At 36.5% G+C, this 23065-nt stretch overlaps 1 protein-coding gene across 1 annotated transcript; it reads right to left on the bottom strand.

Moving 5' to 3' along the window:
• Positions 1-1165: 1165 nt before the first annotated feature.
• Positions 1166-22393, bottom strand: LOC118263321 (eukaryotic translation initiation factor 5B). The gene is made up of 18 exons (XM_035575239.2): positions 22142-22393; positions 22000-22059; positions 21417-21577; positions 19885-21047; positions 19179-19334; positions 18747-18884; positions 18069-18287; positions 17592-17705; positions 15821-16048; positions 15075-15257; positions 14585-14746; positions 14017-14147; positions 13163-13295; positions 12594-12701; positions 11971-12135; positions 10130-10237; positions 9484-9645; positions 1166-2265 (listed from the first exon to the last, which is right to left on the bottom strand). The coding sequence occupies exons 1-18, from the start codon at positions 22186-22188 to the stop codon at positions 2158-2160; spliced, it is 3546 nt and encodes a 1181-aa protein (XP_035431132.2). The 5' UTR covers positions 22189-22393; the 3' UTR covers positions 1166-2157.
• Between the last annotated feature and the right edge of the window lie 672 nt (positions 22394-23065).

The following is a 23065-nucleotide window of genomic DNA, read 5'->3' as shown; positions in this document are numbered from 1 at the left end:
CTCTAATTGACTAACCCCGTTCCTGCTTTTCGAACCGCTAGGTAGTCCGTAACTCCGGATTGTTAGGTCTAGATTGGCAAAGTACATTCGCTCTCAGTAATTCTCCTTCTTCCAGAAAGGTAATGTTAATGAAATGGACTTTTGAATACAGGTCCTGGGTTTCTCCTACAAATACAATCAGCAATGAATGGACACGCTACAGCCGTATCCTCTTACTTCTCGATGACATCCTCAAGTGTTCTGCCAAACTTGTTGATGATGGCAATATACCCCTTTAAGAGAGGTGTCTTAGTTCTCTTTTTTACTTGTTAATAATGGCGGCTAAAACCGAAACCTAATTTGGTACCAAATTGTGAATAAAAACGTTTTATTCCTGTTACGATAGGAATTTCGCAAAATCTTCAAGTATGAGACTAGTCCCAAGAAACATGTATCAGTTTTCTACTATCACTAACATGCATAGATAGGTTGTTGATTTTCAACTAGAAAATTCTTAGTCAGCCCATTAATAACATGCCTGTTAATCGAAAGGCAGGATTATTTTCCGGTAGATAGTGTTATGCAATATTTACTAGCACCATGACCATAATAACTATTCTCCTTCGCCCATTATTTTCGTATTTATTACACCCGTAGTGTGCTTTTGTGTACTCTATTTTAGATTAAGCTCACAAGTACTTCGACATAATGCAATTCTTTGCTTTATAATAGTTTTAATTTAATCACTCATTATGCTTTCCTGTATTACCTGTGCGCACGAGACCTGAGACCTGTCCTCGACAGCAAAGCTTGTACCAGTCAATTACCAATCAGTTGACGTTTTTAAGAATGTAAAAGTAATCACGTCTTCTCACCCACTTATTTGACGAGGTAACTTGATCAGCAGTGCGCGAGGATCGACACAGTTCCAGCGTCGTACGACACATTCCAACTCTTGTGCTTCTCTTCTTCAAAGGAAGCCTTCAAGAGCTTCTAGCTTTTGGGGAGAAAGACTTGGGAGCAAGTGACTCCTACCTCACTAAAATAACCAGGTGACCATCATCAGCAATTATAAGGAGGCATCGAGTCCTCAGGATAAACCAGCTCTAAAGCCAGCTAGAAAGTGCCTGACGCACTTTGATAACGTTAAAAATGTAAGGTAATTTGGATAAATAATACAAGGAAAATTACTTTGTAATTTAATAAAAGTTCTTCAATATAAGAATATGTCCGATTCCATCTATATAATACAAAGCGTTTCAAAAAGGGAAAATACCTACGTATAAAATACAACCTCCATGGACATCTGTTCCGATTACCATCAAGTTCAGTACTCAATCCCTGTATGTACTACATACGAGGAAAATATTCCAAACCGCATTCAATTTTCAACGAAAATAAACATTTTGTACAATAGACGACCTCCTTACTAACAAACAGGCAGACAGTGCCCCTAATGGAGAGAACATTGGAACTACTTATATTTAGTAAGATAGGGAATAAAACATTAATATCTACACCCAGAAGCACCGCACGAAGGTATTGCCTCAAGAATATGACACGAGATCGTTTATTGCACTACTTCACGTTATAATTAAGACATGCAAAGATTTCTCATTATATTTTATTTACATAAAACTACAAAATTTTATTGTAAATAACGCATGTGAACATTTTATTTACAAAGGATCAATCTTCAACAAGAACTGAAGACATAACGGTAAATTTATTTAACAACCAGCTTCTTTAATCCTTTCGGTCCAACCAAATCATACCAAACACGTGTGGCGTTGATAATAAATAAATAAACATGTATAATACTATTTACAATGTGTCTCGAAGTATGAGATATTCGACAATTTTGCCATTCATAATACATCGGTAGTTACAAGACGTGGCAGTAGGTAAAACATCAGATAAGATAAAATAAAATACAAGGCTCAGCCGTGACATTGACATTCGCATTTTCCCACCAATAAAGTTTTAACAGTTTTCAATAAAATCACGTTAGTATATAAAAATTGATAACAAATTGTAGATGTGGTGAGATTCTATGATACAATGGAGAAGGGACTACGGTTAGATGGAACAGACAAAGCTTTGACGAAACGTGTCGTCGTAAGTAATAATAAATTGGAGAGCTTCACCGTGTGGGGACACTGCAAGTGATAGGTGGGGTTACAATATCTGGAAGAGTTTCTTCAGTTCGACCATCAGCTGCCAGTCCGTCTTGATGAGGTCTTCGCGGAAGTAGTCCTTGCACGCGTCAATACTGGCACGAGATATCTGAAACAAAATGAAAATGTGTTTAACGTATCGCCATTATAATCGTCTCAAACAATCCTACACAAAAATAGTTATTCGTTGTGAAACTCTTCGATGGGTAGGTCATTCATCGTGAATATCTTACGAAGTAGTCAAACCATGCTCAACGTTCAGCTTGATTGACTCGTACGATGTTTTGATGTCGTTATTATAATAATATACCTACTACACCGACGACAAACAGTTCGCGAAATACCCGTTATTCATATTAAAACATGTTGAGATGATTATAGATACTTATCATAAATAAATTTCTTGGAAAAAAGTTAATTGAAACCAAATTATAAAACTCATCCAACGTCACAATTAATTTAAAAATTGCAGAATTTAATTGCGGCCTACCAATACATCCGTAAAAACTGGTTCGGAACGAGACCCGATCGAGACACCTTCGAAGCTAAAAATAGCGGGTCCATGTTGAATGTACAAGTGGTTCATTCAGGTCGACCCAGTTTGGGGCGCATCGATTCAGCAACCCGGGGTGAATGGGGCTGTTGACGTCATAGGGAAAATAGAACAGGTTGTGCAAGCACGGAATTAGGTCACTAGTACCCCTCGCCCCTCTGGTGGCCTCGGTGCAGCCAACCCGGGCTTGTCGCTAACGACATTGGATCCGGCTAGGAAATCGTATTATCAATCGCTGGAAAATATGGGAAGCTGCGTCGTGTATTTATAGACCGAAGGACGGACGATAAATAAGACGTACAAGGTTGGTTAAGCCGAAGGTTACGCGAATTTATATATCAGATAATCGAAAAGTAAACAATATTTTGCGGGAATATTATCACACAATATTTGACATTGAACAACATAAAACATATTATTCGAGATCGACCTACATTTGTTTGATCAAAATAATAATCGTGTTCATAACAATTTTCACAGAAGTTATGAACATCAAGTTGTAGATCTTAAATAGACGACGTGGGTAGTCTGACAAGCAATAACCATCTTGTTGTATATGAAACTAATGTTTCGAAAAGCTTTTTTCACATTTCGTGGTTGTATCTTACAATATAATAATCAAAGTGTTAAAACGTTGTAATGTAATGACTAACAATAATTCATAAAAGAAATTCTATATTTTCTCAACTCATGAAAGGCTACACAGAACGATTTTCTAAATTGTCTGACTTGTGCCGACACACAAGAACAATGCAAGTCCCATCAATGAAACCGCACAGCGAAATATCAATGGGGCTTCTAGAATGGGCCTGACCCGGTCACCGCGGATGTGTGCGGCCTACCGACACGCTGCGTCTGTGTGATTCCTTGCGACTGTTCAAAGAGTACGACGAACGCGCGGCCCTTCTAAAATGTCAAGAGGATAAGGTACTTTATGTGATAGTTGCCTCATTCTTCCCATTGTAGTCTTACGCTATACCAAAACATTGTTATTTTGTATTATTTAAAGAAAATTATAAGCAATAATCACTTGAAAACTTTGAATAACCATGTTACAGATATCATTTTTTTTTTTGAAACATCGAGCCGACGTATTACCTGATGGTAAGCAATCGCCGCCGCCCATGGACACTTCAAACACCAGAGGCTTTACAAGTGCGTTACCGGCTTTTTGGAAGTTATGAATTTAAGGGTTGTTGTTCGGGAATGGGGATGGGGAAGATCAACCTCACTCACACAACGAAACACAACGCAAGCGTTGTTTCACGTCGTTTTTCTGAGGCCGTATCACTCCAGTCGAGCCAGCCCATTCGTGCCGAAGCATGGCTCTCCCACACTTAATAATAATCAATAATGGTTCTGAGTATCGTTAAAGAAAATGATTGAGGATTGCGATTGCGACATAAGTTTGTGATGACTACAGTGGACAAACGTTGCTCATTACACGTCCAGTGACATCAACGTAATTACAACACGCCACGAGTCCTGCATCACGATGACGTTTTCCAACTCAATTTGGTCTTGGAAAGTTTTACGTGATTCCTGTCAAGATATCATGGAGGAAAAGTATAAATAAAACGTAAATGGAAGGGACAATAATGATGGTTACCTATGGTTGAGCAACACAATGTCTAACTAGAATGTCTAATTATATTATTATGATATTAAGTATTAATTCTTCATCATTATTATATTATCTAATTAAGGCAGCTATACGTACTGTTGGACACTACTTCATATTATGGTAAACTTAATTCGGAATTAGAAAATCTACTATGGGAATCAAATATGTTTTTAAACTTTCTTGAAGATTTACATAATTATTTGTGTCATAAATGCAATGTTAATATTTTATTACAACTTTACAAAAACGTAATGAGTGAGAGTGTTTGACAATCAAAGTGATTCAATTCATACAAGTGGTCAAGAGATCGTATGAAAAACTGTGACGTCATGGAGTATCCAAAAATACTCCGGCCTTCGCTCGGGTGACGGAAAATCGTCGAGTTCACATTGAGTGCTTTTATATTGTGCAAAGGAAAGATTGATGTTTTCCACTAATCGAAAACAAAACAGGAAGCTTTTTATGTAGTGTTTAGAGGTTTCAAAGTGAACTGACGCGGGTATATTCAAGGAAACTTGAGAAGATTTCGGTGCTCTAACAAATATTGGTAGATATATAGATACGGTAACACAATACCAGACGTATTATTCTACGCGAAATAATAGATAGTGAGGCAATATCTTGCAACATGTCGTTGTGTATTTCAATTAAATGTCCCCATGTGATTATTGCATGTTCTTAGCTCGTCTGGCTCATATTCAGCAACTAAGTAGCGGTTACAAATAGCCATTGATGCGAGTGACTCCAATTTAGCCCTGACCAATGACTCTGTGTCTCTAAACTCGGCATGTGTACGAACCTGTTCGTAAAAGATACCAATTTGTATGAAAAATGTTTCCGTTTTCGACGTTACCTAACCCCGATTCAAGGTAAGACACCTATAAAATTAGGTTACAATATTAATCTCGTGATCGTTTAATATTAAAAAAGAACAACCATTTTTTTTAAAAGCTGTGTTTCATGTCACAGAACGTTTTCTGACACGTTGTATAATTTAATTCTTGTAAAAAAGTAAAGAGGCGAGAAAAATGTAATCATAAACAAACTTGGAATATCTGGCGTGAGACCAAGCTTAACAACAGCCCGCTCGTATTTAACAGATATCAGCGATATAACTGCAGCTATACCCATGCTTCCCTGGCGAGTCGGCTCCCCTCGACCTAGTGACCTAGCATCCCCTCCGGCCGCCCCCACTGCAGCCGATCAATGAACGAGCCCCCTTCACCATTGATACTAGCCTTCTGCTTGCATTGATACAATGCTTTACTAGGTATGAATGAAAATTCTTCAATGAGTTTTCTTTACGCCAGTTTCAGTCCGCCGCGTTGTTATTACACAAATATAATGTGATACGCACGCACACATACATATTCACCAAATGCACGTCGACGCATTTTGTTGAAATCGTCGTGCAGAACGGCGTACGAGTTTAGAATATACATCGTATCGGTTAGAAAGGTCGATGCTATGAACATAATGATACGAGAATAAATAGACTCCTATTTTCTAACTGAATGGGCACTGATAAATAAATACTAATGTTTGTCACATTACGGATTGATAAGTTTATCTGCGTGCAGACTTAGGTATTCTACTGGAGCCATTTAATTACTGTGTCACACGGTACCAAATTATGTATGTAATAGTATGTATGTATCGTTCACGTTCACAACACGACTAGAATCGATTCAATACAAAGTCAGTGGGAACCGCTTACAACCACTATTGGTAATAATGACGTATTGGATGTTTCGATTATAAATGTTCAAGTTAATCGTAAACTAATGCAATTGCGAGGTAAATAGAGCATCAATAAAACGTTTTAATCTTTCAAAATAGACGTACGAGGAAGGTTTTTGCCCACCTACCACAGTTACTCGTATGGCTCAGTATTCAAGAGACGAGGCAACTGATGCTTGTTTTTATTTCCCAAGAAACATGTAAACGGCCGGGTTAGTATTCATGATTTTCGTTCATAATGTTTGCTGTTGCCTGTACCGTCTACATACGAGATTGGCAGTGGCCGATGCAGCTTCTGTTTATGCATTACTATCAATAGTTGATACAATGTTGCCGAAACGCAACAAAACGTATACAATGACGAGTCGACAAGACGCTTCCGTTCTCGTCTAGAATACAAATATTTGTACCCAACACGAGCCAGGGAGCCATCACTAGAATACTATATACGTACATACATCATTTATTTGTTCAGTTTCTGTTATTCAACAAGTTTTAAAGGAAAATATCGGCGAAATCCATTAGGAGGATTATGGAACCACATCTTTACGATATCATGAATATTATTACTGATGTTTGAAAGTTAAATTTTCTGAGAATGATAAAGAATTCATGAATGAATCATTTCAAAAGCATTAAGGAAAACGCTAATCGCTCATAAAAACAACTATGTGGGAAAACCGAATAAAAATTAATAACTTTCAAGAGGACGCCATCAGCGAACGTGGAGCGTCGATCAGATTAGTGACTTATATAAAGTACCAGATGTAGTTATGAGCTGGTGGGTGGATACGAATACTTTTAGATCACAACCCACAACTAACAAGAGCTACTTAGATTTTATTATAACTTTCGTGAGACATACTAAATAAATTATTATGTTATCGGCTTACTCACGTAACTGTTTGACGACGAAGTCGACTAGTTTCAAGCCATGCTAGAGGCTCATGTTCTATATATTCCATATATAAGCTACTTAGATGTTGAAAAAGGGACAGACATACCAGGATCGATGGCTTAAATGTGATTTGTCATTTCTGTCTACCACAAGAAACATCCCACAATCCCACATCACATCGCATGAATTACCCAGGTAAATAATCCTTTGTATCGACTGCAATGCGTTCTAATAATAGCCGTATCAATCGGTGCCATTTGTCTATAGAGCTAAAATGGTCCCCGATATCTTGTGCAATGCGAAGCTCATTCATTAAAGCGTCATCCGTGACATATAAGCCGGCACACACGGACGGCTCGTTCAATCGCCAATCGAACGTACGTAGGTGGGTCCGTCGATTGATGTAGGTACGAAAAAGATGTTAAAAGAATTCGTAATATCTATAAAACTTTCGCACGTCATGTAAAATGTATTGTTTATTTTCATTGCAATATCGGATATAAACTTTTTTTGTTAAGTGTTTTAGAATCTAGATCGGAATCGCGTTGTAGGTAATCGTGTTACTTTCAAAATATTTACTGTGTTGTTTTGTTACACTACGAGTTGATTCATACGAATTCCTCTAGTACTTTGTTGTTTTATCAGTTTCTTAGAAATCACATCAAAATATTATCGAATGCGCTTTGTTCGGGAATAAGGAGGTTGCGGTTTCTGCCGCCCGTCTGTAGTTTGTCTTGGGTGTCTACCAAGTACCAACAGATTAATCAATTGGCGACATCGATTTGTAGTTATAATAGGCTCTCCATTGTCCTTTACGACTTAAGACTTTCTAAATCCGTTCCGGGTTTCAGATCGAGTGACTATTTCAACTAATAGTCGTTTTACTGGGTTAAATCGATGCCTATTTGATTACATTAGTTATTCATTTAAGACATTTTGTTTATTTTTTCTGTAGAGACCTACATTTGCGCTTTGAAGTGCTTGTGATGATTGATGCGTATTTGATAATTTGTACAAAAAGTTATGCCTGATGTAAAAAATCTAATTAGGCAAAACAAAACGACTTAAGTGTGACCCCATTTGACAAAAAGGACACGTATTAATCATTCACGGGTTTGTATCAAAGAGAAATATTTAATGTGTTCAACGCCTTGTGTTCAATCGAATGTTCTTCTTAACTTCTTTTTTGTGTATTTGCAATTTTATTAACATTACGATTGTTGATAATTTAAGAACATAATAATAAAACATCTGCAATTACAACATCGAAGTTTATCAATCTATTTTAAACCTTATACAGATTACATCAACGTCGAAATTAGAATGTCTGCAAAAATAAAGGGAAAGATGGTGTTCCCTCACATTGAGTGCCAAAACAGACATACCCATAAAATAGTTGGTAATAGTCCAAACCGCATCACAAACCGCTAGAAAGTTGAATGATAATACGTTACGTGGAAACCGCGACCGCGACGCCATCTATTATTTAAGGCACAGACTATTGACGCAATTTTCATTCATCACCGGCGCCCGTTCATACCGCCGTAATAAATATTTCGCAACGATAAAACTATCAAAGGTACGTTGATTCATTGATCGCGTTGTATGTAATTCTGATTGACAATGCGTACGGAAAATCCTGTTGATTTCCTTATAGTGAATCATTAGTTATTTCTTCGTACTGACGTAAAAGAGGCACTTATAAGCATGTTTACTTATGTATCTCTTAGGAATCGCACTATGTCACCTTAATCAAATATTAACGTCATTTTAATGCTTATGTGTGTTTTGTGCCACGTCACCAGGATTCGTAGATTGAATGGAACTCTATATCGATATATTTTCGCACTAAAATGTACATTCATAGATGATTAAAGCTTATAAAACGACGTTTGTGTATCTTGTGCTACGATGGAATAGACACCAGGTCAAACGACTCTTCAGAATCAGATTCTTTGCGAAGAACAAGAACAACTCTGTACCTAACTAATCTTTTTTTATTATACGTTCAAGGTCACGCCTTTTATCCCCGAAGAAGTAGGCAGAGATGCACATTACGGCACGTAATGCCGCTATACAATGTACACCCACTTTTTACCATTTGTGTTATAAGTCTCATGTAATAGAGGGTGAGCCTATTGCCATATATTGGGCACAATTCCAGACTCCGTGCTACTACTGAGAAATTTTCGAAACACCGATAAAAGCGGAGTAATCTCCGCATACCAAATCATTTGGCTGACTACATTACATGTAGCCAATCCGAGCTTACAATGCGGCAGCGTATGCGAGGGTGTCAAACCCAAGGTATTTGGTATTCATTATATCATCACAGACCTCATAATAGGTATCTGTAAAATTAGCAAAAACACAAAGTAAGTAATGGCGCATTTACATTAGTCCTTTAGACCGTATTAATTCGGTTTCTGTTAAACCGAATGCGGCCGCCGCCTTCGGTGACCGACCTACGACCGACTTAATGTAAAAGCGCCATAAAGATGGTAGAACTTACCTTGCTGACTAGCATATCAGTCTCATCGAAATGTCTGCCGAACATCTTGGGCGACTCGCCGGGGATGGGCTCGATCTTGATGCAGACCTCTTGTCCCTTGCGGGCCGTCTCTACTTGCTTGTGGTTCACCTCGATCGATGTCACTATGCCCAGCTCCACAAACTGTTGGGGATAAGGTCACAATTAGTATTGCTTATATTATATACGTCTTTTTCTTTTGTGTTTTCTAAAAGCTGAAGCTGTAGATTTCAGATTCTGAAATTATAACTTTTCGCCCGTCTCCCATGGGGATAGGCAGAGGGAATGGACCGCCAAATGATACGAATTATCACTTACTATTAATATTAATAATTTGTTCTTTTTTATAACCCCAGTTCTACCTTTCATCTACCTGCAAGAAGTCCTTGTTTAACAAGGAGTTTAAGAATGGGGTAGCAAAAGCAACCTTTTTTTGCTTATCTCCATGCTTTGCAAGAGGCTTGAAAATTGGGTAGTTACATCTTTAGAGAAAGTTTTCTTTGTATTCTTATAAAATAAAAAATACATATTAAAATACATTGTTCATTATCTAACCTACTCAATAAATTGATTTAATTTTTGCAACCTGTCTGTCTACATCCCAATGTAGTCTTATGATGATACTCACTTCTTGGCTAGGCACACAGATGGGTGTTCCTTCCTTCACGATGCCAGCTTCCACCATCACACCCATGACGATTGGGTCACGGGAGTTGAATACAAATTGCGGCAGAACCTGTTTACAAAGAAAACTCATAAGCAAATATGATTCCCCAAAAAAGACGTACAAAAGTGCATGTATAAAATATCATCTACATTGTTTGAGGTTGTCAAAATTATTTATTTCAAATAGACTGAGAAGGCACTTTTGAACATCAAAGTAAGCATTTATATGTGCCATTTATTACAGTTGTGTTATAAATGTCATTTATTTCAGAGAGCTTACTCATCATATTGGCTACTATTTAGTATCATTTCATTGACTTTGATAGTAAAACAGACCACCACGGCTTTCAAAAACACTATTAACACTCACATCGACATCTTTGCATTCTTTATTAGCCACAGGAGAATTCACCAATCAAATTAGAAAAACTTAGTCAAGTCAAGTCAAAATCATTTATTTCAAATAGACCAGGAAGGCACTTTTGAACGTCAAAGCCAATATAATAATATGAATAACGTCTGTCTGTCGGTCAGTCCTCTAGTGAAGCTATTTGCTCGTTCCAAAGTGTAAATTCCTATGGAGAAGAACGAGCAAGAAACTCCATAGGTTACTCTTAGGGATTGCAATCCGTTCCGGCGGATCCGGTAATCCGGCGGATCCGGCGTGATTTTGGACCTACCGGATCCGGTGGGTAGGCGCCGGATCCGGTGGCGGATCCGGTAAAGCAAAAAATACGCAGAACAAATTAATAAAATAACTAGAAAATCAAATCCTGCAAGAAAAAAAAGGGTATAGGGGGAAAGTTAATGCTAAAAAAGAAACAGATTGTGAGAAAATACTTAAAAAAGAAATGACTGCGTATGAAGTAGAAGGAGTAAAAGAAAAACACATTTCGCTGATCTACAGTTACTTGATGGCGATTTGGCCAACCAGTGTTGAGGCAGAAAGGGCCTTTTCTGCCGCAGGTTATATTTGTAGTGCAATCAGAAGCAGACTAGGAGACAGTACAATAAACATTATTTGTTTTCTTAGATCGTTTTTTCAGGCACTGAAATAATTTTCATTTGAATTTTGCATTGCCAAAAATAAATGCTTCTTGTTTTGTTTCTTAGGATTATGAACTGAAGATGTTGATTTTATAAGTACAAATTTAAAAGACTGTTTTGTTATATAACTGTGTAGATTATTAATAAGAGTTTAATAGTATTATTATTAATTAAGTACTTTCAGATACGTACATAAATAGGTACAGCAATAAGTGAGAGACAGACTAATGACTTTATTATTAAAAATAGTTTCATAATTTTAAATTTGATTTAGTACAAATAGTACCAAAAATTACAATGAATACCATAAAATATAATTAAAAGTGATTTTATTTTCTTTTTAAACATTATTATCAAAACTAAAAACCACTAAATACTAGGCCCTAAGTAACTTTAAAATCCGGCCGGATCCAGACGGATCCGGCCGGATTAGCACCAATCCGGTGAAATCCGGCCGGATTGAAAATGGTACCGGATTGCAATCCCTAGTTACTCTCTTTTTCAATCAGATTTACAATACAATTCTTGGTTACATTGTTTCGATTACTTGAACTATGTGAGAACAATGTAAAACTAATATATAGTCCAAGCGACAGAAAAAGAAAACAACCTAGAGGACAATAAAAATTAATGCAGTCCGGAGCTGACCAGTCCCAGTTGACAGCGCCCGTTCACGAACATGACACGTACACCAGCAAAACTTAAAACATCATACCTCTCTTTCAAACCCAAATAAAATGAAAGAGACAAAATTACCTTAAGCTTGCATGGGAAGACGGCGATATGTTTGAACTCCTCCCTCTTCCTCTGCTTGAGCTCCTCGCGGTACGCCGTGAACTTGTCGAACAAGTGGTAGATGATGTCCGCTGCGAATATCTTCACGCCTAGCTGGTCAGCCATCTCTTGGGCGTCACGCTCGATCTGTTTGTAAGTCATTCACATTAAAATATAATTGTAAATAAATATGTACTGATGAACTTGTTTTTTTTTCCTTAAATCTCCATCATGCCTTATTGCATGAAGGTTGATTTTCAGTTGTTTATCTTACGCGAATGGCTGCTTTAAAGTTTTAGCAAGATCGAATGACATGATTTCAGACCATGGTCATTCGAAGCCCTATCTTAATTCCGATGCTATAACCTTAGGCTTGGAAATCATTAAACAAGCTATGTATCAATGAAATAATGAAACAATGAATTTATTTTTGCAAATAGGCTACAAAAGAGCACATTTACATGTCACAATTGTTATATATTAAAAAAATCTAGATGAGGTCGGCATTTCCTAACGGACTATCATCTATTTAACTTTTCAATTACTGAAGCAAGGCTATTGTAAGATTTAACTTCAAAAGTTATAGTGAAGTAAAGTGATTATACCTTGACATCGAACGCCAATATAGTAGCGAACTGCGAGTCGTGCTCCAACATGGCGGACGCCTTCATGACGTCACGCTTCACCACCGGACCTATCCTGATCGCAGAGTACTGAAACAAAATGAGGTTGTTAGTAAGTATCACGTAATATTAATCCGTTCAGCTAACATAATAGGAATGATGACGAGGTATGATAAATAAAAAATTATATAGTCCGTCAGTTACGTAATGAAAAAATATGAGACACGTATTCTTTTCTATTTTGTCATATAAGATAATACTTTGATTAAACGATTCAAAGTTTAGAGGTGGGAACAAATACGTCATTTCTACGTTTTATACGTATGTACCCAAAAGTGACGTCACGCGATATTTCAAATCAATACATCTTTGAAAGTATTTGTTTCTCCAAGAAAAAAAAATCCACAAGCCGGCCATTAAAATAATAATTAGGCATCTGGGTAGACTATAATAGGGTTATAATGGAATGTTAGACAAGACCCCGTATTCACGTCGGTTTCCCCGACAAACGGGGCACTTTATTAAGTAAAGCTGTACTATAATGTACTTACAGGAATATTGCTAGTCCTAAGGAACTCGAGCAAGGCCTCCAAGGATCCCAGCGTGGACGCCTGCACGTACACTCCGCGCTCCGACAGCTTGATCGAAGACAGGGCAGACTTGAGCTCGCGGGCCACTTCCTCCCTAGTGAATAGTTTATTTTTGACATTTAAAGTTTTAAGGTGATTAGGTTAGATGATGGTACCTTGTATTTTGTAATGAATAAATAAAACCTTTCGGTATTATTAGAACTTATGACGGGACATTTACCATGTTTATTCACTTTGGTGAGTTTCCGATATTTCGGCACTGTTGCAAGCGCCATGATCACGGATTAACTGTTAATCCGTGATGAATAAACATGGTAAATATCCCGTCATAAGTTCTAATAATAGTGTTAGTGACCATGTCAGTTTAAAAATTTATAAAACCTTTCGGGACAATAATTTTAATCAATAAAATATATTTAGACATAAAGTTGCAGTTTTATTTTTGTAAATAAATCATCTAATCTAATGGTAAGTGTTCACAGTTCAGTTCCGCTGATAGATACTCGCAACACCAGAGGAGTAACAAGTATGTTGCAGTCAAACTAGTAAATGTTATTAGCTCCATGCTACATTGTACCATCATTTATTAAAATATATATATATATGATGTGTTGTGTATCTTATATACGCTATATATTTGAACGCGCTAATCTCCAGAACTACGGGACGGTTTGAATAATTCTTTTACTGTTAGATAGTCTATGTATCGAGTATGGTTAGGCTAAAAAACATCACGCTATGATCAATAGGAAACGAGCAGAGCGGGTGAAACAGCACCAAAGTCGCTCGTTAATCATATTTTATGTGTGACTTACTTGAGAACATCAACTTCATCAGGTTTCTGAGCGACCAGCAGATTAAGACCGGCGATTGCCTTCTCTAACTCCTTAGCCGCGATCTTCACACCCTGGGCGCCCACTACCTCTTTGTGCTCAATGTAGGCATTCTAGAAATAAGTTATAGACTATAAGATTTTGTTGCCTTACTGGATAAATAAAAGGAGGTAGGACAAACAAGGATAATGGATCAACTAAGGGTAAGCAATCACCGCCGGATTTACAAGTTGGTTACCGGCCTTTTCAGTGGGACTCCGATAACCTCACTCATACAGGCGAAACGCAATGCAGGATTCATTTCAGGCCGGTTTTTTATGGGTGTTTTGTTATCCATAAATCTATGAACATACTAAAGGTAATGATTTCATCCATTTATATTGCGTGGAGCAGAAGGCTCAATATTGCATGCACTTATTATATTCTTGTCAACAATCCACCATTCTTGTCACCATATACTCTACTTAAAAAAAAACATCGTGTATAATTTATAAAACTTATTAAACTATTACTATATTATTTTCTAATAACAAAAACATTTCTCACAAACCTTTACACGCAGTTCCTTCATTGGCTGCGGCATGAGAAGTGATCTAATCTGCGTGACGATTGGTCCGTCGGTACCGGCCAGTACCATAGTGTCACCTTCATGCAACGTGCCGTTGATCAGGATCGTATCTATGGTCGTACCCAGACCGGGGATGGCTTTCACCTGTGAAATTTAAAGAGAAACTTATATATCTATATATTTCGCATTTCAATAGATTTGATTTGTTTTCATGTAATAAGTGGTAGTTAAATTGTTAGAACAAGGTATAATAACATACCGTACTTTACAAGTAACTCTGTAAAACAATATTGTAGCTTCTTGTTTGATGCCAGATTTATTATGAGAGGCTAAAAATAATACATAATAATGCCATATTCTCTTCTTTTTGACACATTAAATATAAAATTTTCGCCAATTATGCTACAAATCTCATGTACAGCAAACACTACATTAAAAAAACAATATTAGACATCTCAAATCACATACGTACCTCAAGCACAGTAGCGAGCAACTGTTGGGAGAACACGAGCCTCTTATGCAGCGGTCCCTCGCAGGCCTGCACGATCATCGCCAACAAGTTGCCCATACCCTCGCCCGTCACTGCAGACGTAGGGACCAGGGACACGTATGTACGCGGGTCCGGGTTCTCGTAGAACAACGCTGCGTTGAGACCCTGAAATAATAATATGTATGTTGTTTTGTTAAAATGTGTTTTAATTTCTTGTTTTTTGGTTGAGTTGTTAGTTTATGAATCTTTGCCGTCGAAGAAATAAGAACTAAGATAGTTCCTCTAAAAATGTTCTGTGTAAGAAGTACGTTATTGCTGCATTGATGTCAAATAAGAAGCGCTCGCGATGTTACTAACAGCATAACACGTTTCAATTGTACATGCATAAATAGTAAGCTTGACACAAAAAGATTAAGAGACCCCGCAGATTTACAATTTCAAGTTGGCCGACTAAATCGCAGAGTATACGAATAGGTATAGTGACATATGCTAGCCCGCACATCTTGTCCAACTAAATCGTAGTTAATCGATAGTTGGCCAACTTACAATTGTATGTCTGCGGGGTCTCTAAGTTACTATTACATTGACTTGACAGTATTATTAAAATGATGATGATCACATTGGTGATGGTGGCATCAAAAAATTACAGTAAAAGGGAAGCCTAGAAAATTAAAGACTATCTTAGAAAGTAGAGAGACTATCTTATTATCTAATCTTTATCATGTTACCTGTTCAGCAAACTGCAGCATGACATCCTTGCTCCTCTTCTCGAACTCCAGCTGAGTGTTGGGCTGCTGCATCTTCAAGATATCCCTCACATCCTTGCGCTGAGCACTCTGCCAGTCGTACAGACGATCTATCTTGTTCAGCGCCACTATGAACGGCGTCTTCTTTGTCTTCAGCAGGTTTATAGACTCGATAGTCTGAGGCTCTAGACCGTGCATTATGTCGACTACCTGTGGGTAGGGAATAGTAAATTATTATTAAATGAGATCGTGAAAAGCAGATGTTCTGGAAATTTTAAGAACTCGAAAATTTAAAATTATATTACTCGAACCACAGATTTGAGACCGTTATTCTTCATCACGCAGTCTCTTGAACAATTGGCAACAGAACAAAAAACATCCTTATATATAAAGCTTTTCTATAGTCTCACTAAAACTCGAGGACAGCTGGACTGATATGGCAAATTTTAGTCTTGAATTATTTGTAGGAGTCTAGGGAAGGTTTAATCGGTGAGAAAAAAATGTTTGAAGCGGAATAAAGTTTGCCACGTCAGCTAGTACAGGATAAAATAATCATGTTCTGATTATTTAAAATTCATCCACATTTTAACCACTCTAACGTTCATGGATAGCACGGTATCCAAAAAAAAGGAGCGTCATACGCCCATGGATACTATAGTATCCAAAGCGACGAGTTCTGTTTAACTCCCTCTAGTTTAAAATACGGTCTTGTTTGGTGAGTTTTGACTGATTATCTATACAGCTGAATAAATTGTTCGACGAAAAAATAAGACATGGCGTTGTAATATGCTTTGACAAACAAAATATATTTTTTTAAAGTTAGTTGACTCGTTTTACGCCCGTGTTGTGAAGTGTTTTTGTGAGTTCCAACAATTATGTCGTAAATACTACAGTTTTGTTTAATTTATCTTGCAAGTGTTATACATCAAAATAAACTAGAAGATTTGTGCTTTACGATGATGTATAAATATCACAGTTTTAGCTGATAAATCTAGTCTAATTTTAACTTCAAACGATTGTTGTTTCGAAAAAAATGGCCGGTCGTATGGTTGGCCACTTTTAGTTTTGTTTATACATATTTTACATACTTTGCATTACAATAGTATATAAAATATCGAAATACATTTCGTAATAAGCAAAATAATACATTTTTCAAAGAGAAATATACTAAATTCATTGAAGATTCCATAATAATGTCAATGTGTTCCTCAGGTTTTTTGATGTGTAAAATTACGAGTAGTGTTTTCTTTCGATTTAATTACAATACTTAGAGTTAACCGAATATAATCATATATACATCAAAAGAAAGGGTAATGAGTCTAGTTTGTTGTAAAAATATTTTATTGATAAAATATGCAATAGTTGTGCCGTATATTCTAAAAAGGTAGAAATAATTCTTTTTTTTTCCTGTGTTTCATGTTTAACCCGTTTTATTGTATTTTAAAGATTAACTAAAGATTTAAAAAAATCGTTAAGATTGATCAGTATTCTTCAATCTTTTTTTTGGTATTCTTTTCTTTATTCTAGGCATTACGGTTCAGTAGCTATATAGGTTTTTTGTTACGACGAACTTGCGAGTCGCGCGCGGTTCGGATGCCGTGCGCGGCTGGACGTTAGAGAGATAAACGGTCGCGCGGGCCGGACGTTTGAGTGGTTAAAGAAATTAATAAAATCATCTAATGAATTGCTTGCTTGTTCAATATAAAGGGGTGTCAAACATAAGGATATGATGTCTCAAAGAAATGTTACTCACAAGAATAGCAATATCACAAAGTGAAGACCCTCTATTCCTCAAGTTGCTGAAGGACTCGTGCCCAGGGGTGTCGATAATAAGTAGACCTGGCAACTTGAATGCTATTTCATTCACCTGTAAAGAAATAACACAAATGTGTTAGTTAGATTTCAAAGCAATCTAAATGTAGAAAAAAAAAAGTTCTTTGTCATGATCTCTATACATTGAAATCACACATAGTCCTAACACTAAAATCTCATTCCCATACTGTTTCATAATTCATTACTCCAGTGTCACAGAATGCAATGAACTAGTAGACATGACAGCAAGAACGTGTTAATTATCAAAAGATTTTTTAACATAACTATCGTTAGACATTCTTAAATAATTTACATATACAATTTACTCATCTCAACTAATCTAGACGACAACTATCGAGGAAACCTCAATCAGTTTCAAGTCACACCGGGACTCATATACATGAGCAAACAAACTTACCCCTTTAACATGTTTAGTCTGCTCCTTAATATTCTCAATAGGGACGTTGGTAGCTCCGATCTGCTGTGTGATACCGCCCGCTTCACCATCCTGTACGTTAGTACGGCGGAGCTTGTCAAGGATCTTTGTCTTGCCTGTATCTACGTGTCCTAGGACACACACGACAGCGGCACGGAGCGGGTTGTCCGTCTTATTCGCTTCGTTGTCTTGGCGACGTTTCTAGAAATAAGAGGAATATTCATATAATAAATATATGTTTTTCATTTTTAAAGAAATCGGTAGATTTTCAGATAGTCTTGAAAAGTATCACTTAAGTCAGTGTTACAACTTAAACATAAAGATCAAAAATTAAAACATTTCGAGGTTTAACTTTACCTCTAAACAACAAACAGCTAAAACTACAATAAGTTCAACAGGATACCATAATAAAATTGATTATTTTATGAGATGTGAGAGATACAATGTGAGAATAGGAGTGAATAAAATTCCTGAGCCAAATATTATTATATGTAGTGATTTATTTTTTATAATTATTTCTGCGATTACCTTACAAAGTATCACTTTATACATCAAGCAACTGTTATCTTAACTTTAGAAATAAATTCATAAGATAGGTAACACAGAAAAACTTCTTTTTTAAGCTTATAAATAGTAAGAAATAAAAATAGCCTAACTCACCTCTAATCTCTTCAATACGACTTCCCTCTTCTTCTGAGCATCAGTCATGCCCTCATCGTCCTCAGACTCCTCCTCAGAACTGCTGTCCTCTTCAGAACTGTCATCATCTTCCTCGGAACTCTCTTCTTCTTCCACTTTCTGAAAATGTAATTAATTTATTTATTATAGCTTTATAGCAGTATTTGACTGGAATGCTTGGTTGGAGAACTGGCTGCTGTATTACGAGTCGCGTATTTGATTCTTGCACTGACAATGCTTTGAGTAATCTACTAGATCTTTCCCACCATTTGGGAGATATGTGTAAGTGAAAATCAACATATGTATTTGTAAATGTATCCGCAAAACAGGACAAAATCCTAGTGTCGATACTTAAAATTTGAACTTCACTAAAAGACATTATTGCAAAGTTATAAAGTAGAAAATCATACATACCTCCTTAGCTGGTGTAGATTTCTGATCCTTAACAGGAGTTTGTGGTGTCTCAGGCTTCTCCGGTTCTGGTTCTTCTTCCGAAGACTCTGCATCCCAAGCATCTTTCACTGATTCTGTATCAGATTCTTTCTTCTCCTCGATTTTAGGAGATTCCTCCTAGAAACGGGAAAAAGGTACAAATTTACAATAAGAACATGTGATTTTTATTATTTTATTCTTAGAACAGTAGCAAGATTAAAGATACATTTCATCACTTATGTAATCAATGCTATCTTTCATGTAATAAGTGGTGTGCCTATTGATGGAATTTGAATTGAAAATGAGATAATTTAATATCAGTTTACACATATCTATTTACTAATAAATAGTATCAGTGTAATTTAATCAGTGACTTATTACATCAGGATCACCACTTCATTGAAAGAATAGGTTTAAATTCACCTCAAATTATAAGGTGGTTTGTGGTAAATTATTATGTTATCTGCTTACTCAAGTAACTGTTTGACAAGGAACTCGACTAGTTTCAAGCCATGCTAGAGGCTCATATTCATGAGCAGCATATCGCGATACACGACGCGGTTATTGTCAGTAGCAACTCGACTATCGCAATGAAACTAGTCAAATTCCTCCACCAATAACATAACATAATAATTAATTAGTATGTCTCACAAAAGTGTTTTATGGTAATATAAATTGTATGTCTTACCTTCTTATCCTTTTCTTCAGGCTTTAATTCAATTTTCTTCTCTTCCGAAGGAGTAGCAGGAGCTTCCTGGGACATCTGAGTCTTTAGCTTACCTGGTTTCACTCTAGTTCCAGGCCTAAGTGGTTTCTTTTCAGCCGAACCAACTTCTATACCCTGAGCCTTTAGAGAATCCAACAACGCTTGAGCTCTAGCCTTGTCAGCCTTTTGCTTTGGAGTCAATAGCTTTCCTTCAGCCTTTAATCTTTCCTTTCTCTCCTTTTCTTTCTGCTTTTTCCTTTCTTTCTTTTCCTTTTCTAATCTTATAGCTTCCAGTCTTTGTCTTTCACGCTCCTCTTCTTGTCTAATTCTTTCTTCTTCTTCTCTCTTAAGTCGTTCTTCCTCTTCTTGTACCTTTTTAAGAGCTTCCTGCATAGCAGCAATGGTCTTCTTAGTGGGACCTTTCTTTCCCTTGTCTTCCTTCTCAGCTTTTTCACCCTTCTTCTTCTTTTTCTTTCCTTCAGCAGGAGTATCACCTTCTGCATCCTTTTCTTCAGATGGCTCCTTAGCTGCAGGAGCTTCTTTAGCTTCCTCTTCAGGTTTACTTTGAACTTCTGCAGCTTTAGGTTTAGGCTCAGTGGCCTCTTTTTTGCCACCATCTTGTTCCTTCTCTTTCTTTTTAGCTTCTAGCTTTTTTAACTTTTCTCTTTCTTTCTTCTCTTTTTTCTTTTGTGCTGCAGTCTTTATAGTGACGTCATTTTCATTGTCACTACCTTCTTTATCATCTTCCTTCTCAGGCTCTGCTTTTGGCTCATCCTTTTTGCCTTTCTTTTTAGTTTTAGACTTTTCTTCTACTACCTCTTCAGTTTTTTCTGGTTCAGGAGCAGGAGTTGGCTCCTTCTTAATACCAGCATATTCCATTTCTAATTCTGCTAATACTTTTTCTATATCATCATCACTGTCATTCTTATTCCTTCTTCCTTTTTTACCTTTTTTGCCGGCTGGTTCTTTCTTTTCTTGGACTGGTTTCTTTTGAGATTTAGGGGCAGGCTTTTCATCATCTGATGATGGAGGAGCTTCAGGTGGTGAATCATCACCATCTTCGATTTGTAATAGAGAAAAGGCACTTTTCTTTTCTTCTTTCTTTTTATTCTTCTTTGGCTTTTGCTCCTCTTCCTCTGAATCATCTGTATTGAAAATAATTTAGTTGAATTAAACATTGCAAGAAATTAACAGTGGTAGATTTGATTCTACAAAATTTTGTTTCATATAATTTACCTGCTTAACATTCTACTGATTACGGAGCCTACAATAAAATGTCTAAGTCTATCATCTCGCTTAATAAGCCTTATAGGTATTCATAGTGATTTGACTGACGTATATGGGTAAGATAAATACAAAATGTCTGTGTAGATATTAGTATAAACCTTAAGCTGTACAATATCTCCTAAGAAACCTGTCTATCAGTATAAGACATAATAGAAAACATGTTGTGTCTCACACAGATCAGTTTTCTGTAAATGTTTCAGTAATGAATAGATTCTGAATATTCTTACCATCGTCACTGCTAGCATCCTTCTTCTTACGATTTGCTTTATTAGAGATTGAGACATTTTTAATATTTTTTGTGACTTCTTTTACATCTTCATCTACCGACTTCTTATGTTTGGCCTTAGGTTTAGGCTTCTCATCTTCACTATCAGAATCAACTGATATCCTGGAACATGACGAGACATATTTTTAATTGCAACATATTTTGAAATAATTAAATCATTTATGGTAAATATTAAACCAACCATATGTGTAGAATATAATGTGAACTGAACAATGATTTATTTTTATTTGTTTTATAGATATATGTACTTATGCAGATTTTTGTAAATACAAGTTAGTAGGAATGATAAATACTTTCTTCGAATTAAGCGATTTTTGTTACTTTTATTGAACACATACTGCATAAAAAAAATTGCATATTAACTGACTAACTAGGATTTGTAAATAAAAAAAAAATAGATAACAAACACACGTATCCGCATAGCAATTAAATAGTGAACATAAATAATTAATACACCATTGCACACTCGCAGAATAAAAAAATAGCGATAATAGTGACTGAAAGGTTAACCTATAACCACTTACTTTTTTGCCTTCTGCGCCGGCTTAACGTTATCAATATTTGTGGTTTCTACATCACTGTCACTGTAATGAGAAAAGCATTATGAATTTCCGGGTCGAAAATTGGCAAACAACACAGAAAACATATGCCATTGACGAAACTTACCCCTCGTCCACTGTCGAGTTCTTCTTCCCTTTTTTAGCCTTCCCCATGTTGTTAGTATGTGTACTAAGTCACAATGCCAGGAATATAGTGGTCTTTTATCGTATAGTTTGTGAACTCTATCATGTGAAACGTGATCAACGTACGGGATAGCTTTTGCAGCCGAAAATTAATACGATCAAGTCGTCGTCGTGTCCGTCCTGCACTCACGTCACGTCAGAGTCAAACCACAGACACAGAAAAAAGGAAAGGAAGAGCAACGAAAAAGTAGAGTGACCCATTGACTTAGATTACGTTTCAGTTCAGTCAATTCACTCTATGCGTATTTTTAGTACCGTATATTTGGAGTTGCAGGAATTTTCATAAATTTATTTATACCAATTTTTAATAATTAAAAAGTAATATTTAAAAATAAATGCCGACCTGACCCTAATCCTAATAAAGATCCTGACCTAACGTATAATAAAAATATTATTTCAAACAGCATTGGAGCAAGACAGCCGTCAGACAACACCATCACAGACGGGGAGTTGGGGCTAGTGCCCAGCCATGGCTGTTGGTTTAAGCTCATTGATATACCGCGGTCCGGCTTGGAGCAGAGTTTGAAACTGACTGGTTATAACTGATATAACAAATTATTAAAACTAAACAACGATGTAGGTCATAAAAGGGCAAATACCATTTTGTGATTAACCGAACTTTGAATAACGACCAACGACTATAACGTTATTAGCAGAAGTAACGGAGGTAACGTTATGCTTGATATTTGGCACCAGTTTCACCGGTAAAGGGTTTAACGTTATCAATGATTGTATAGGTAAATAGTTATGTTAGCATTGCGTAGAGTTTAATAACGTTGCCAGAAGCATACGAAATGTATAAACAACATTATCTCTTTCTTTCACCTACATTAATTGCAGTACAGTT

This window comes from Spodoptera frugiperda, chromosome 27, assembly GCF_023101765.2.
Source record: "Spodoptera frugiperda isolate SF20-4 chromosome 27, AGI-APGP_CSIRO_Sfru_2.0, whole genome shotgun sequence".
NCBI lineage: Eukaryota > Metazoa > Arthropoda > Insecta > Lepidoptera > Noctuidae > Spodoptera > Spodoptera frugiperda.
The sequence above is the reverse complement of the archived record's forward strand: the minus strand, read 5'-3'. Positions and strand labels throughout refer to the sequence as shown.